Consider the following 13,764-nt stretch of genomic DNA (forward strand, 5'->3'; position numbering starts at 1 on the left):
ATGACCCCTTTTGATGTTCAGTTATCTTGCATTCATTGTCTTTATGATTCCTTCCAAGTCTGACAAGACAAATTTACATTTTACAATCCCATATCGGTAACTTCTTTGACCCTTTTGATGTGTAAAATGCAACTGCTCTACCAGCTGTGTTAAGCCTAGTCCACACCTATGTTCACATTAAAAAAAAACTGTGTGTATGCATAAACATATACAATATCCTAAATACATTTGCCAACATACATGCAGCAGACTCCTTTGGCAATATCATTCTTTCTGTAATTTGAATGAACTGATACTATAAAAAGATAACACCCCAATATTAGAGAAATATATACAAATGAAAAACCAACCAACCAGACTCAACTGCTTTTTTTTTTTTCTAACATTGGTTGCTATGGACAACAGTTCTACTATTTTACACTTTCGTAGTATTCCAATGTCTGAAATGTGTAATGTCCATGATACTTTTTTATTAGCACTTAGTTACATTTTCAGGACAAAAAATTATGCAGACAGTACTCAACTATGTTGTTGCATTTGCACTAATAGAGCTGCAGCCACCTTAAAGTGGAACTTTAGTCAGAAAATTAGGTCCTGATAGATCACTTCAGGCTGGCCTTTTCTTCAAGCATAGCTTTGTAAAACATTAAAAATACATGCCTATACTGTTTACAGTCCAGTGAGGAACTGTCTCACCCTGCTCTGCACATGCTCAGTTGCTCTCTATTCTTAGCATTGTGCCTAAAATCATAGCCAGTAGAGGCTGATTAGCTGTCAGCTTTAAGATTTACTGTTGCTGAAGGGGAAAAAGCAACAGGAATGACACAGACTGTGCTGGGAGAACACAGATTAGGGAGAGAGGAAAAAAAGCAGGAGAGGTAAAAGGACAAACTCTGTTGCCAGGGAGACAAAAAAGAGTTAAACTTACAAGGATATTGTCTTATCTCATCTCCTTGATTTTCTGCCCTTTCTCCCTCATCTGCAGATCTGTGAACTTCAGCACTCTAAAACTTGAGCCTTCCTCTTTATTTGAGCCAAGACATAAAGTCAAGGCTGGAAATTTACATGTTTTAATTGAAGAAAGTGACATATAGTTTTTGAAACCAAAGAGAGGGGGAGAGTTTCCAATAAGGAAGTGACTGCTCTGGGCTTCAACAAAATAATGGCCTCCACCAAAAAAACAGGAGCAATGCTGGAGGCAATTTACAGCACACACTAATTTTGGTAGCATATTTATTAATGTAGAACGTATGGTTCATATTTATTAATGTAGAACCCTAATTGTTATCAAACTGTTATGGGTAAAGTTCTAATTTAAAGCGATTGTAAAGGCAAAAGGTTTTTTTTTTTATCTTAATGCATTCTATGTGTGCAGCAGCCCCCTTCAGCCCCCCTATTACTTACCTGAACCAGTCTTTATCCAGCAATGTTGCAGGAGTGTCTAAGCTGCCTGGGACTCCCTTCCTCATTCGCTGCACGCTTGGCTCCTGCTGCTGTCAATCAAAATAATTCAGCCAATCAGGAGAGAGAGGAGGTGGGGCCAGGTCACGGTTCAGTGTCTGAATGGACACAGGGAGCTGTGACTCGACTCGGGTGCCCTCATAGTAAGCTGCTTGCTGTGGGGGTACTCAACAAGAGGGAGGTGCCAGGAGTGCTGAAGAGGGACCTGAAAAGAGGAGGATTCGGGCTGCTCTGTGTAAAACCCACTGCATAGAGCAGGCAAGTTAGTATAACATGCTTGTTATTTAAAAAAAAACAAGACTTTATAATCACTTTAAGCAATGTCTGAATTGATATCGATATGTGGGTTTGTGTCCTTGTGAATCAATAAAGGAATATTTAATTTGTTTGCATATATTTTCTTTATTATCTTCAAGGTTACAAATTATAGATGTTTTTTTTTATCCAGGTAAATATGAAATATATTCTGTGAATTTTTTATGTTTACTATTTCCAGTCAGCAAGTTGAGCCTTTGAGCTTGAGCTTCTTTTCACATGTATACTTAACTAACTGTAATTGCTTTGCTGAAAAAGCCTGGTATTTACAGAACATAAAAGCTGAAGCTCGGATTGCACTAACAGTGGAATAAAAAAGCGACCCATTCTTCTACCTTCCTGCTTTGTACCACTTCACACAGAGTTTCAATTAAGAGAGACAGTCTGAGAGCAAACTCCTTAACATTATGTTTTTTGTCTTATTAGAAAAGGGCATTTAGCACTCACCCCCAGAGAGGTCTCCCTTGATAGTGCAGAGGCTTCCTGCCACATACACAGTTCCTTACACACTAAAAACACAGGCTCAGTCTAGACAATGTCTTTTTTGTGAATATATTTCAGAAATCTTGAACAGGAGGGGGGATAGGGGGCAGGATACTCCAAAACAATATCAGAAATCAACAGAAGGACAAACTTCTCAGGAGAAATCCTCATAGCTGCAGGCACACATGAAAGCGCTCACAAAGTCCCAGGAGCTGACTGCCACTCTGCTTCTATGTGACATTCTTTAGTAAGACAAAAAGATCCTTCTCCACACCAGAACTCCAGTATAGCGCCCTCCAGCAAGAAATCTTCCATCAGTCTTCTTCAGGCCCTCAGCCCAGCTCCAGCTAGGGTCCCAAACTGCAACTCTTGTCTCACACTAGCTGCCTCCTAGGGCCAGTATCCAAGAAAGAACTGGAACCCTCCTTGTAGAGGAAATAACACTCTGGAATGACCTCCTAAATATTTATCACCTCTCTCAGTCACCTTCTGAATACCCCCTCCCAGGGACTGGCTGAGATCTGATAAATATTCACAACTGAGTGATTGACCCTTCCTGCTCTGTCTTCTGGAAGCTCCCTTGAGAAACAGTCAGGAGCAATCAATTACTAAGCCTAATAAACCCTGACCTGACCAAAAAAACAGATCTTGACTCCACTGACTACAAAGAAGCTAATAAACTAAATTTAACCTAACAGAGGAGGGAAGCTACATTGATAATCATTTTGTATATACAGTATAATCAACAGCTATGGAAAACATCACTTTAAAATGTATTACTTTAAAAAGTAAAAAAAAAAAACAATTTATAGTTTGATATATATATATATATATATATATATATATATATATATATAGCTAGGACTGAGACCAGTGTATATGGCACACAAAGAACGGTGACCACGAGAACAAATCGATTTTCATAATATTTAGGAACTTCAAAAAGAGTAATTTACATTTCTTAGAGAGTAATCGTTCAAACTTATAATTAACAATTACCCATCTCACACATTAATATGGTAACCTTGAATTTGTCCTTCAGACAAGAACAATTATATGAATAGGGGAAATAAATAGGTAATGCATCCCTGGTTTGGAAAATAGTAGCCCCTCCCCATTAAAATTGAGACCAAGTGTTACCTTATAGGTGAAAAAGCCCTTCTTGATCCCATAAATTGGCAGTCAGATTAATTCAATGGATCAGAACATTCCATTACCATTCTTCTGTAGTCATTGCGATGGCTGCTTTTAGCTGTAAGGGAAAGCATTTTAAAATTATATAATTGATTTTGCCATTAGTACATCATGCAGCATTCATTTCAACCAATCCTTCTAAAAAGAGACATTTCTTATTCTGTTATTAAAAAAGAATCTCTTTAAATAAGGCATATACAGTGTTAAATCGAATAACTGTTTTGGAGTTTAAACTATTTTTTTTTTGTAGGGGGGGGGGGAAACCTTGGTCAGTGCCAAAACCAAAATTGGAGGTGGAATGTTGGTATAGGTATTAGTACCATAGGAGGTATCATTCCCCAACTCATATGGATGCACTACTCCAGCCAAAAATAAAGGGGACTTAGGATATACCTCTGATGGTGACTCACAAAAATAATATCACATAAGGATACAGAAAATATTGTTTTTATTAAAAATTGCTGATAAACCACCCCAAGGTGGACATAAAAACATAATCTCAAATATTTATCATTATAATGTGCAAATATAAGACTGCAAGAATAATACATTGCTAATACAAAAAGAGAACCAAGGTCTATGTGTTTCAATGGAAATATTCCCTTCCTCAGAACTCTTCTGGTCTCAAAATAAGTATAGCAATCTTTTTAATTTCTCACCAGTCCACCTGACACATGCCACGCCAGGAGACAGGAGCAGGGACAAAGCAAGAGAAAGGCCCAAATAGCCCCTGGGTCCCACACTGCATAAAAGCTATCAGGTCAAGGGAGGAGGCACATCTGCAGTGTTGATTACAAAAGACCACCAAAGATACTGCATTAGCATTAACATCCACATATTGCAGTCCTAAACACCAGCTACTACACCAGAAAATTAGTTCAATCCAATTTAAGGGATTTCCATGTAGAGAACTTTTACTGAACCTTGGGCAACAGGTTTTATATATACTGTACACATGATTGTTTACTGCACATAAATTATGTTACTACACTTTTAGGGTTTTGGTCTGTAAAAATCAGTTTATAAAGCATGTTGCACGGGTTATTACACTTAAAATACTGCTATCTTTGGAGAGTCACTTTACGTGGTGATAGAATATAGTGGTTTTAATGCACCTTACAAATACACATCAACTTAATTTCAAAATGCATGTTATTGTGTATTAGTGCAGATGTCAGTAACTTTTAAAATGGAGAGCTAACACATACAATATATTATCAATATTATTTTATTATTATATATTATTTTCTTGACAGCCTGCAGTGGCTCTGTGGATTGATTTGGTTGAGACTGTTGGTTAGCTCACATCCAGTTAAAATTTTTCCTTTTTTAGTTTTGAATTAGTAGAGGAATGTTTGAACTTTTATCAGTTTTTATTACGGTCTGAGACTCCACTGGGGAGTCTTTTTTTGTCTTTGACGACACCAGAAAAAGGAAAAAAGGAAATTGGATTCACCAGTACAGGAAGGCTCAATCCTCAATCACAACATGACGACATGACAAGGGCAGTAACCCTTCAGTGGAGTTTGGCTTTAAAGGTTTACTAATATGAGTATATTAAAGTATATATTTTTTAATGCATTCTTATGACAGCATTTCTTCTCACCTGCCTAACACTTTTTATTTAGTTAAATTATGTTAACCTTATTTTTGTGTTATCTGTCCTAGGGAAAACCATATGTTTTTGACCGAGTGTTTCCTCCAAATACAACTCAGGAGCAAGTCTACCATGCCTGCGCCATGCAAATTGTTAAAGGTAATTGTTTCATCCTCTTATCATTAAGTAATTTATGTCATTATTTATAAGGCTAAATTAAAGATGAACTTGGAGTCCAGCGTTGTCCTCCTTTCAACCCAAGATTGTCTTCCTTCCTCTGCTATGATGCTGTAATCTTGGACATGTAATAGCATTTAAGCCAAGCTGTAGTTTCTAAAGCAAGCAAAATAGTTTCTTATATAAAAACGGGTATAGACTCTAAAGAGAGGTAGACATCATTCTGCCCCCTGTACAAATCATTAGTAAGACCTCATCTGGAATATGCAGTTCAGTTTTGGGCATCAGTTCACAAAAAGGATATCGGGTACTGGAGAAAGTACAGAGAAGGGCAACCAAACTGATAAGAGGCATGGAGGTGCTTGGCTTTAGGGACAGTTAAGCTGACCTGAATTTATTCTGTCTTGAGAAGAGGAGATTAAGGGGGATGTGATCACAATGTATAAATACATAAGAAGTCCATATAGTGAACTTGTTGTAGAGACATTCACTTTAGGGCCATAACAAAGGACAAGGGATTTAAGAGATTTAACCTTCACGCACAGAAAGGCTTCTTTACAGTAAGAGCTGTGAAAATGTGAAATAGACTCCCTCAAGTAATAGTTAGGGCTAGCTCAGTAGATTGTTTAAAAAAAAAGGCCTGGATTATTTCTTAAATGCACAAAATATAATTGGATACTTATATTTATAGGTATTTTTTACCAGGGGTAGTTGAAATATATTTTTCCCTGCTGGAGCAATTTGGATCATACTTCATTGGTGTTTTTTACCTTCTTCTGGATCAACTGAGGGTATAGGATTGAGCATATAGAGGTTTTCTATATGTGTGTATGTGTGTTGTTTTTTTTTTCTATTGGTTGAATGAGATGATTTTTTTTCAGTCAGACTAACTATGTAACTATGTGTAACATATGCACCAGTGGGCAGTTGTTATTTATGTGCTGGGAGCTTGCTCACTGTGAATTCTCAGTACAAAGTCGCAGGCCACGTTCAGGCTCCAGGTGGGATTGGCCTTTGATCATGTGACCACTGTGACAGTGGTCACATGATCCCCAAACTATCCCACCCCTCTGGGTGTTGCAAACTATTTAAAGGGATGCAGGGGCAGGTGGGAAGGGATTCAAGTTGTGCTTTAAGCTAAACCATAAATAATTATATGGCTCTTTAAAGGAAGAAAGCATGATTGTAGCACTTTAAAAATGAAATAAATAAAAAATGAAATTATTTCTTAGATGATACCTTTCCCATCTAACTAGTGGAAGTTGCTGCTAGCATTTAAGACATGAAGGTTATTGAGTAAATCACAGGTTATAAACATGAACACTTTGCTTCGTTGAGCTATCAGGTTTCTACCAAAAGGAAGAGTATGTAGCAGCACATAGATTTTCCACTAGCTCAGGCTTATTGGGGGGGAATGGTTGGGATTTATCATGAATGAACATTTGCCAACCTGTCAAAGCATTATTTTCCTCAGGATTTGTTGGCCAGATGTGACTGTGTATACCCAATGGTGTTAAAATGTGACAATTACCTGATCAAATTTAAATTTCATGCTGCCTTTCTGTTGGGTGAAGGAAATAATGCAGATCTGGGGCTAATTACTCTACAAAATAGAAATAAAAAATGTTATCTACAGTATCCCACAAAAGTGAGAACACCCCTCACATTTTTGTAAATATTTTATGTTCTCTTTTCATGTGACAACACTGAAGAAATAACACACGCTACAATGTAAAGTAGCAAGAGTACAGCTTGTATAACAGTGTAAATTTGCTGTCCCCTCAAAATATCTCAACACACAGCCATTAATGTCTAAACCACTGGCAACAAAAGTGAGTACAGGCGGTCCCCGGGTTACAAACAAGATAGGGACTGTACGTTCGTTCTTAAGTCGAATTTGTTTGTAAGTCGGAACATATACATATTTGTAAGTGTAGCTCCAGCCAAAAAAAACATTTTTAAGTTTTTTGGGTAGCTTAGAGAAGGGTTAACACCCCTGTAACATTTGTTTTGCTGTCTGTACCCCTGTTCAGAAGATTTCACCTCACTTTCTGTCCCTATGACAACTGGATTTTGAAAATTTGGGGTTGTTGTGGAAACAAGGATTAGTGATAAAGCTTCAGTGGAGACACCTTTTTCCCCATGAGAACTCTTACAGGGTGAATTTCCGTTCCTAGGGGGAGATTTCCTCTCACTTCCTGTTGTCTCCCTCCGTTTGTAAGTAGGAGTCGTTTGTAAGTCGGATGTTTGTAACCCGGGGACCGCCTGTACACCCCTAAGTGAAAATGTCCAATTGAGGCCCAATTAGTCATGTTCTCTCCCTGGGGTCATGTGACTCGTTAGTGTTATAAGGTCTCAGGTGTGAATGGGGAGCAGGTGTGTTAAATTTGGTGTTATCGCACTCACTCTCTCATACTACTCACTGGAAGTTCAACATGGCACCTCATGGCACAGAACTCTCTGAGGATCTGAAAAAAAGAATTGTTGCTCTACATAAAGATGGCCTAGGCTATAAGAAGATTGCCAAGAGCCTGAAACTGAGCTGCAGCATGGTGGCCAAGACCATACAGCGGTTTAACAGGGCAGATTCCACTCAGAACAGGCCTCGCCATGGTCGACCAAAGAAGTTGCGTGCACGTGTTGAGCATCCTATCCGTAGGTTGTCTTTGGGAAATAGATGTATGAGTGCTGCCAGCATTGCTACAGAGGTTGAAGGGGTGGGGGGTCAGCCTGTCAGTGCTCAGACCATACGCCGCACACTGCATCAAATTGGTTTGCATGGCTGTCGTCCCAGAAGGAAGCCTCTTCTAAAGATGATGCACGAGAAAGCCCGCAGGTTGCTGAAAACAAGCAGACTAAGGACATGCATTACTGGAACCATGTCCTATGGTCTGATGAGACCAAGCTAAACTTATTTGGTTCAGATGGTGCCAAGCATGTGTGGTGGCAACCAGGTGAGGAGTACAAAGACAAATGTGTCTTGCCTACAGTCAAGCATGGTAGTGGGAGTGTCATGGTCTGTGGCTGCATAAGTGCTGCTGGAACTGGAGAGCTACAGTTCATTGAGGGAACCATAAATGCCAACTTGTACTGTGACATCCTGAATCAGAGCATGATCCCCGCCCTTCGGAGACTGGGCCACAGGGCAGTATTCCAACATGATAACGACCCCAAACACACCTCCAAGACGACACTGCCTTGGTAAAGAAGCTGAGGGTAAAGGTGATGGACTGGCCAAGCGTGTCTCCAGACCTAAACCCTATTGAGCATCTGTGGGGCATCCTCAAACAGAAGGTGGAGGAGCGCAAGGTCTCTAACATCCACCAGCTCCGTGATGTCATCATGGAGTAGTGTAAGAGAATTCCAGTGGCAACCTGTGAAGCTCTGGTGAACTCCATGTCCAAGAGGGTTATGACAGTGCTGGAAAACAGTGGTGGCACAACAAAATATTGACACTTTGGGCCCAATTTGGACATTATTACTTAGGGGTGTACTCACTTTTGTAGCCAGCGGTTTAGACATTAATGGCGGTGTGTTGAGTTATTTTGAGGGGACAGCAAATTTACACTGTTATACAAGCTGTATGCTCACTACTTTACATTGTAGCAAAGTGTAATTTCTTCAGTATGTCACATGAAAAGATATAATAAAATATTTACAAAAATCTGAGGGGTGTACTCACTTTTGTGAGATACTGTATATATTATTGCCCAGGTACTATTCATTTATTGCTTCTATAAAAATGCAAATGCTTCTTAACTCTATAAGTCTTAAAGTTTTGCTGCATACTGTCTGCAGCAAATTGCTCAGTGTAAAATATGTCACTATTTCTGCTTATGATAGTGATATACTTCAGCAATCTGCCTTCTTTTTCCTTGCAGATGTGCTGGCTGGTTATAATGGGACCATCTTTGCCTATGGGCAGACCGCCTCTGGGAAGACCCACACCATGGAGGTAAGCATAGCACAGGGATGGCGAGCCTTGGAACCCCAGATGTTTTGGAACTACGTTTCCCATGATGCTCATGCACTCTGCAGTGTAGTTGAGCATCATGGGAAATGTAGTTCCAAAACATCTGGGGTGCCAAGGTTCGCCATCACTGGTAGCATGTATACAAAGCAGTAAGAGGTAATATAGCATTTCAGAGAAAAGGGGTTGTAAGGGTAAACTAAAATTTGGCTTTATACTATCTTCTATATAAATGGTCAGTGAGCAATAGAAAAAGTACCACACTTCACCTGCAGGTACTACTGCAGACACCTTTGATATTCAGTCCTCAGTCCCAGTTAAAGTGAACCTGTCATGTGGAATTTTACCCTTAGAAACTTCTATGCCCAGTTCTCACTTTGTGGTAAACTGACTTGTTAAAAGTGACCTGCAGTCCATTTTAATGTGATTAATATTTACTTTGTTTTTGGGACATGACTTTCCAAGACTTCATGACTAATCCTTCTCAACTGGCATTCGGTTGTCCAATGTTCCTCAGTTGCCATACAGAGCAGTTTTATTGGAGAAAGGGATGACAGTTAGCAGAATGGCCATACGTTGAGGCTACATTAAGCCACAAAGTACACTAGAAGGCTAAATAGATGTTTGATCATCACTTTATACAGCAGGGTTCCAAGTCTGAGACAAAGGGGGCCAGATTGACTATATGGGTGGGCAGTGCATGGTTAGAAGAGAAGGGAGGGGTGGAGCAAGAGGATGATGCCGTGAGGAGGACCGTAGCAGAGTCCAGAGACCCGTAGGCAGGCATCCGCCCACAACAGACAGCGTGCGGCACCCTCCCCCCTCAGACCCGGAAGGGAGTACACGTGGTGACACACCGCGCGCCAGAGAGCAGCCGTTCCAAAGGAGCCGAGCCTAGACCGGAGTGGAGCCTCCTTTTCCCCAGAGCGGAGTGGAGAGTCTTGGAACGACCAGGCTGTACGTTGGAGGTCGTGCAGAGACGGTGGGACCGGCCTTGGTGAGTCCCGAGACTATTACAACTTGAGCTGTATGTTTGGCCGTGCCACACGAGTACATTCACAAACGGAGGAGGTTCAGGAAAGGGGGGGGTTGGAAGATATAACATCCCATTAAGAAATATGAGGGATAAAGGATACGGACGCTGGTAAATGTCTGCTCTCCCCCCCCCATTTCCTATGCAGACTAGTGAACTGTACAATATAAAGAGACCAGGCCGGTCCACAGATATCTCCGCTTACTTTTTAAGGGGAGCACGTTGTGAAAGAGTGGAGGAACAGTATAGGATGGCTCCAACAAAGGCTGGAACAGCAGGGAACACAGGATCAAAGAAAGACAGTAAAAATAATAACAGCAGTAAGGAATTACAGGCTCAGAACATTGCGGACACAGCTGAGCAGATGGCGGTGGCGGGAAAGGAACAGTCAACGGCACAATCCCCCCCTCCCCAAAATTTATCAATACAGTCTCCTGAATGGAAAGAGTTAATATCTCTTATGCCTACGAAACAAGATCTAACTGCAATGGCTGCCTCGATAGTCAGCTCATTAACCAGCGAAATCAACTCTTTAAGGGGTCAGATACAGAAAATGGATGGAAGGATAGAGGGGGTGGAAAAAGACCAGGCCCAGATGGCAGAGAGAGTGGAGAGCATAGAGTCTTCGCAGAGATCATTTGCCAAACAGCTAATCATGATACAGCTGCAACAAGATGATGGAGAAAATAGGCATCGGCGGAATAACATACGCCTAAGAGGGCTACCTGAGACAGTGGAGGGACCCAACCTATCTGCCAAAATGACCGAGATTTTTAATAGCCTTCTGGACAGACCCCAGTTGGAGGCAACTGAGATGGACAGGGTCCACAGAGTAAGGGCTCCAAGGAGCATGGGCGAGGGATACCCACGAGATGTCCTGGCTAGGGTACATTTTTACGCCCTAAAAGAAAAAATAATGAGGAAGGCATGGGATAGGGGCCCCTTTGAGTTTGAAGGGGCAACGATCCGGCTCTTACCAGATCTATCAAGCAACACCCTAAGAATGCGAGCAGCAGTGAAACCCCTACTGGAGGAAATTCGGAAGGCAGGGGCCATCTATCACTGGGGTCACCCATTTCATCTAAAAGTCAAGAAAGGGGAACTGACCTTTACACTGCGCTGGCCTGATCAACTGCCAGGACTTTTTGCCTTCCTAGAGATTCAGCCGATCAGGGTCACTGACTGGCTGGGCCCCTCAGCTTTTAAGTAGAACCCAGGAATATCAATACAAGAATAAAGCTATTATTAATATAAGTCATATATGACTAATCTGGGATTGACTTGGGGTCACGGTCGGGGGAGGATGCGGGTCCAGGGGTAATTGGGGAGCCATGATTATTCTGGATTAATTGGTATTCAAGGGCAGTAATTTGCGGTGTTCTCTTTCCTTTATATTTGTGTTCTCTCTTTATCCCCCTCGGTGTCCTGCTGGTCTAGTGCTTTGGTTCCTCTCTTGGGTCTAAAACTCTCTGGGCATGGTCTTCGAAAGTAGGAGCCCTATGAGTTTGGAAACGAGCAGATGAGTGATTAGAAAAGGTAGAGTAATTCCAATAGGAGGCACAGAGCAGGTCAGAGGGGGCACATACGTGATATGGTGGAGGGGGAGGGGGTCGAGGGAGGAGGATCACCAATACTAGGTAGCTAGGGGGGCTCAGGAGTTAAATAATGTGTTTGGTAATTACAAAAGAAAAGGGATCCTGATACAGCGGGTGGATACAGGAATGTATAGGTAGGGGGGAATATATACGGGAACCCCAATCCTCCCTAGAGATAGCAACACAGGGGCGGATGCCTAGGGTACATGGACCTGCAGAGGTCGGTGTGTTTATTTCTTTCATTTTTCTTTTTCTTTTTGTTTTTTTCTTTATATCCTAAACTGGAGGAAATGAATGCACCTACAGGCTTATGTTAATTTGTCAACTCATTAGGAGATACAGATATTGTGGGTTGTGTTAGATTTGCTCCTGTTCACGGTATGAATCCTCGGATTTGCCCACCCAAATAGGTTGCGTCTAGTTACGCAGGGTCGAGAGTCGACCAATAGGATCACGCTCCACTGGCACTTCTTTGGGGGGGGGGGGTGGAAAAGGGGGGGGTTGTTCTGTCTTTTTTTTTTTTTTCTCTTTTTTTTTTTTTTTTTTTTTTTTTTCTTTTTTCTTTTTTTTCTTTCTCTCTCTGTCCCTTTTTTTTACTCGGTCTCCCCCTGTCTCTATTAGGTCTGAGTAGGTCTAGGGGGCTTTCTGTACAGAGGGATCAGTTTATCGACTTTGGATAAATCCTAGGCCTAGTAAGCCCTAAAGCCATTGGCACTTGGAGGGGACAAAGGGAGGAAGACAGCTGAGTAAGAAAATTCAGAAGTAAAGTAGTAAATTGGTTAGAATCATTTGAGACAGGAAAAATGCAGGAAGTGAAAATTATGTCATTAAACGTTAGAGGGTTGTCTACACCTGAAAAAAGAATACGCTTCCTGGCAGACATGAGACGAAACCATGGGCAGATAGTTTTCTGCCAGGAGACGTATTTTAAAAAAGAATCTATCCCAAAATTACAAAATAAGGATTTCCCATGGTCTTATCACGCCCCCACCCCTATTCCTAAATCAAAAGGGGTTAGCATATTGGTGGCCAAAGAGGTTCCATGGACATTTTTAGAAACTTGTATTGATCCACAAGGAAGATACTTGATGGTAAAGGGTAAGATAGGTGAAAGGCTGATTACTATGATTAATGTGTACTTCCCTAACCAGAATCAGATTTCATTCTTAACACTGGTGGCACCAATAATGTTAAACTTTCAAGAAGGGCTGGTAATCATGGGGGGGGATTTTAATTACGCTGCAGAGCCACTCTTAGATACATCACAAGGTACATCACATCTCTCATATGCCCGACTTAAAAAACTTAGTAAGGAAATCACACTCCTCAACCTAGTCGATCCCTGGCGCATTATGCATCCAAGTGAAAAAGATTTTACCTACTATTCGTCAGTACATAATAGGTACTCTAGAATAGATCGCATCCTAATTTCAAGGGGCGATCTGTCTAGAGTAGTGGCCTCACAGATTGGCTCTTTCTCCATGTCGGATCACTCCCCCATCCACATTATAATTAACTTTGAGGCAGGTCCAGTAAAGCCACCATCATGGAGACTGAATGAATCACTGGTGCAAGGAATAGAGACAAGAGCAGAGTTAGAGGCAGAACTGACAAAATATTTCCAGGAAAATAAAACACCAGAAGTTACTCCGTCGAACATATGGGAGGCCCACAAATGCGTCATTAGGGGAGTGTTGATTAGAATGGGAGCAAAACGTAAACGAGAAAGGGAGGAGAAGATCTCAGAGCTGCTAGCGCAGATAGAAGAATTAAGCGCCACTCATAAAAGATCGATGGCGATGGAACATCTAGTGCCCCTGACTGCGGCCAGGGAAAAACTCAACGAGTTACTTTATGAAAAAGCCATGAGAGTACTGGTGTCACAAAAAAGACATTACTACGAATATTCGGATAAACCAGGAACTATGTTAGCCAGAGC

At 41.2% G+C, this 13,764-nt stretch overlaps 1 protein-coding gene across 3 annotated transcripts in view; it reads left to right on the forward strand.

Annotated features, from left to right (window-relative positions):
* The window catches only part of KIF5A (kinesin family member 5A), a 250,881-nt gene that overhangs the window by 80,705 nt on the left and 156,412 nt on the right, over window positions 1–13,764 (forward strand). For all 3 annotated transcript variants that reach the window (XM_082246229.1, XM_082246231.1, XM_082246230.1), the window contains exons 2-3: window positions 5,122–5,209; window positions 9,109–9,182. In XM_082246229.1, the coding sequence (XP_082102355.1) occupies window positions 5,122–5,209; window positions 9,109–9,182 (162 nt within the window). The remainder of the gene's footprint in view (window positions 1–5,121; window positions 5,210–9,108; window positions 9,183–13,764) is intronic.

The sequence above is a fragment of the Pelophylax lessonae genome (assembly GCF_965119305.1).
Source record: "Pelophylax lessonae genome assembly, chromosome: 2".
Lineage (NCBI taxonomy): Eukaryota > Metazoa > Chordata > Amphibia > Anura > Ranidae > Pelophylax > Pelophylax lessonae.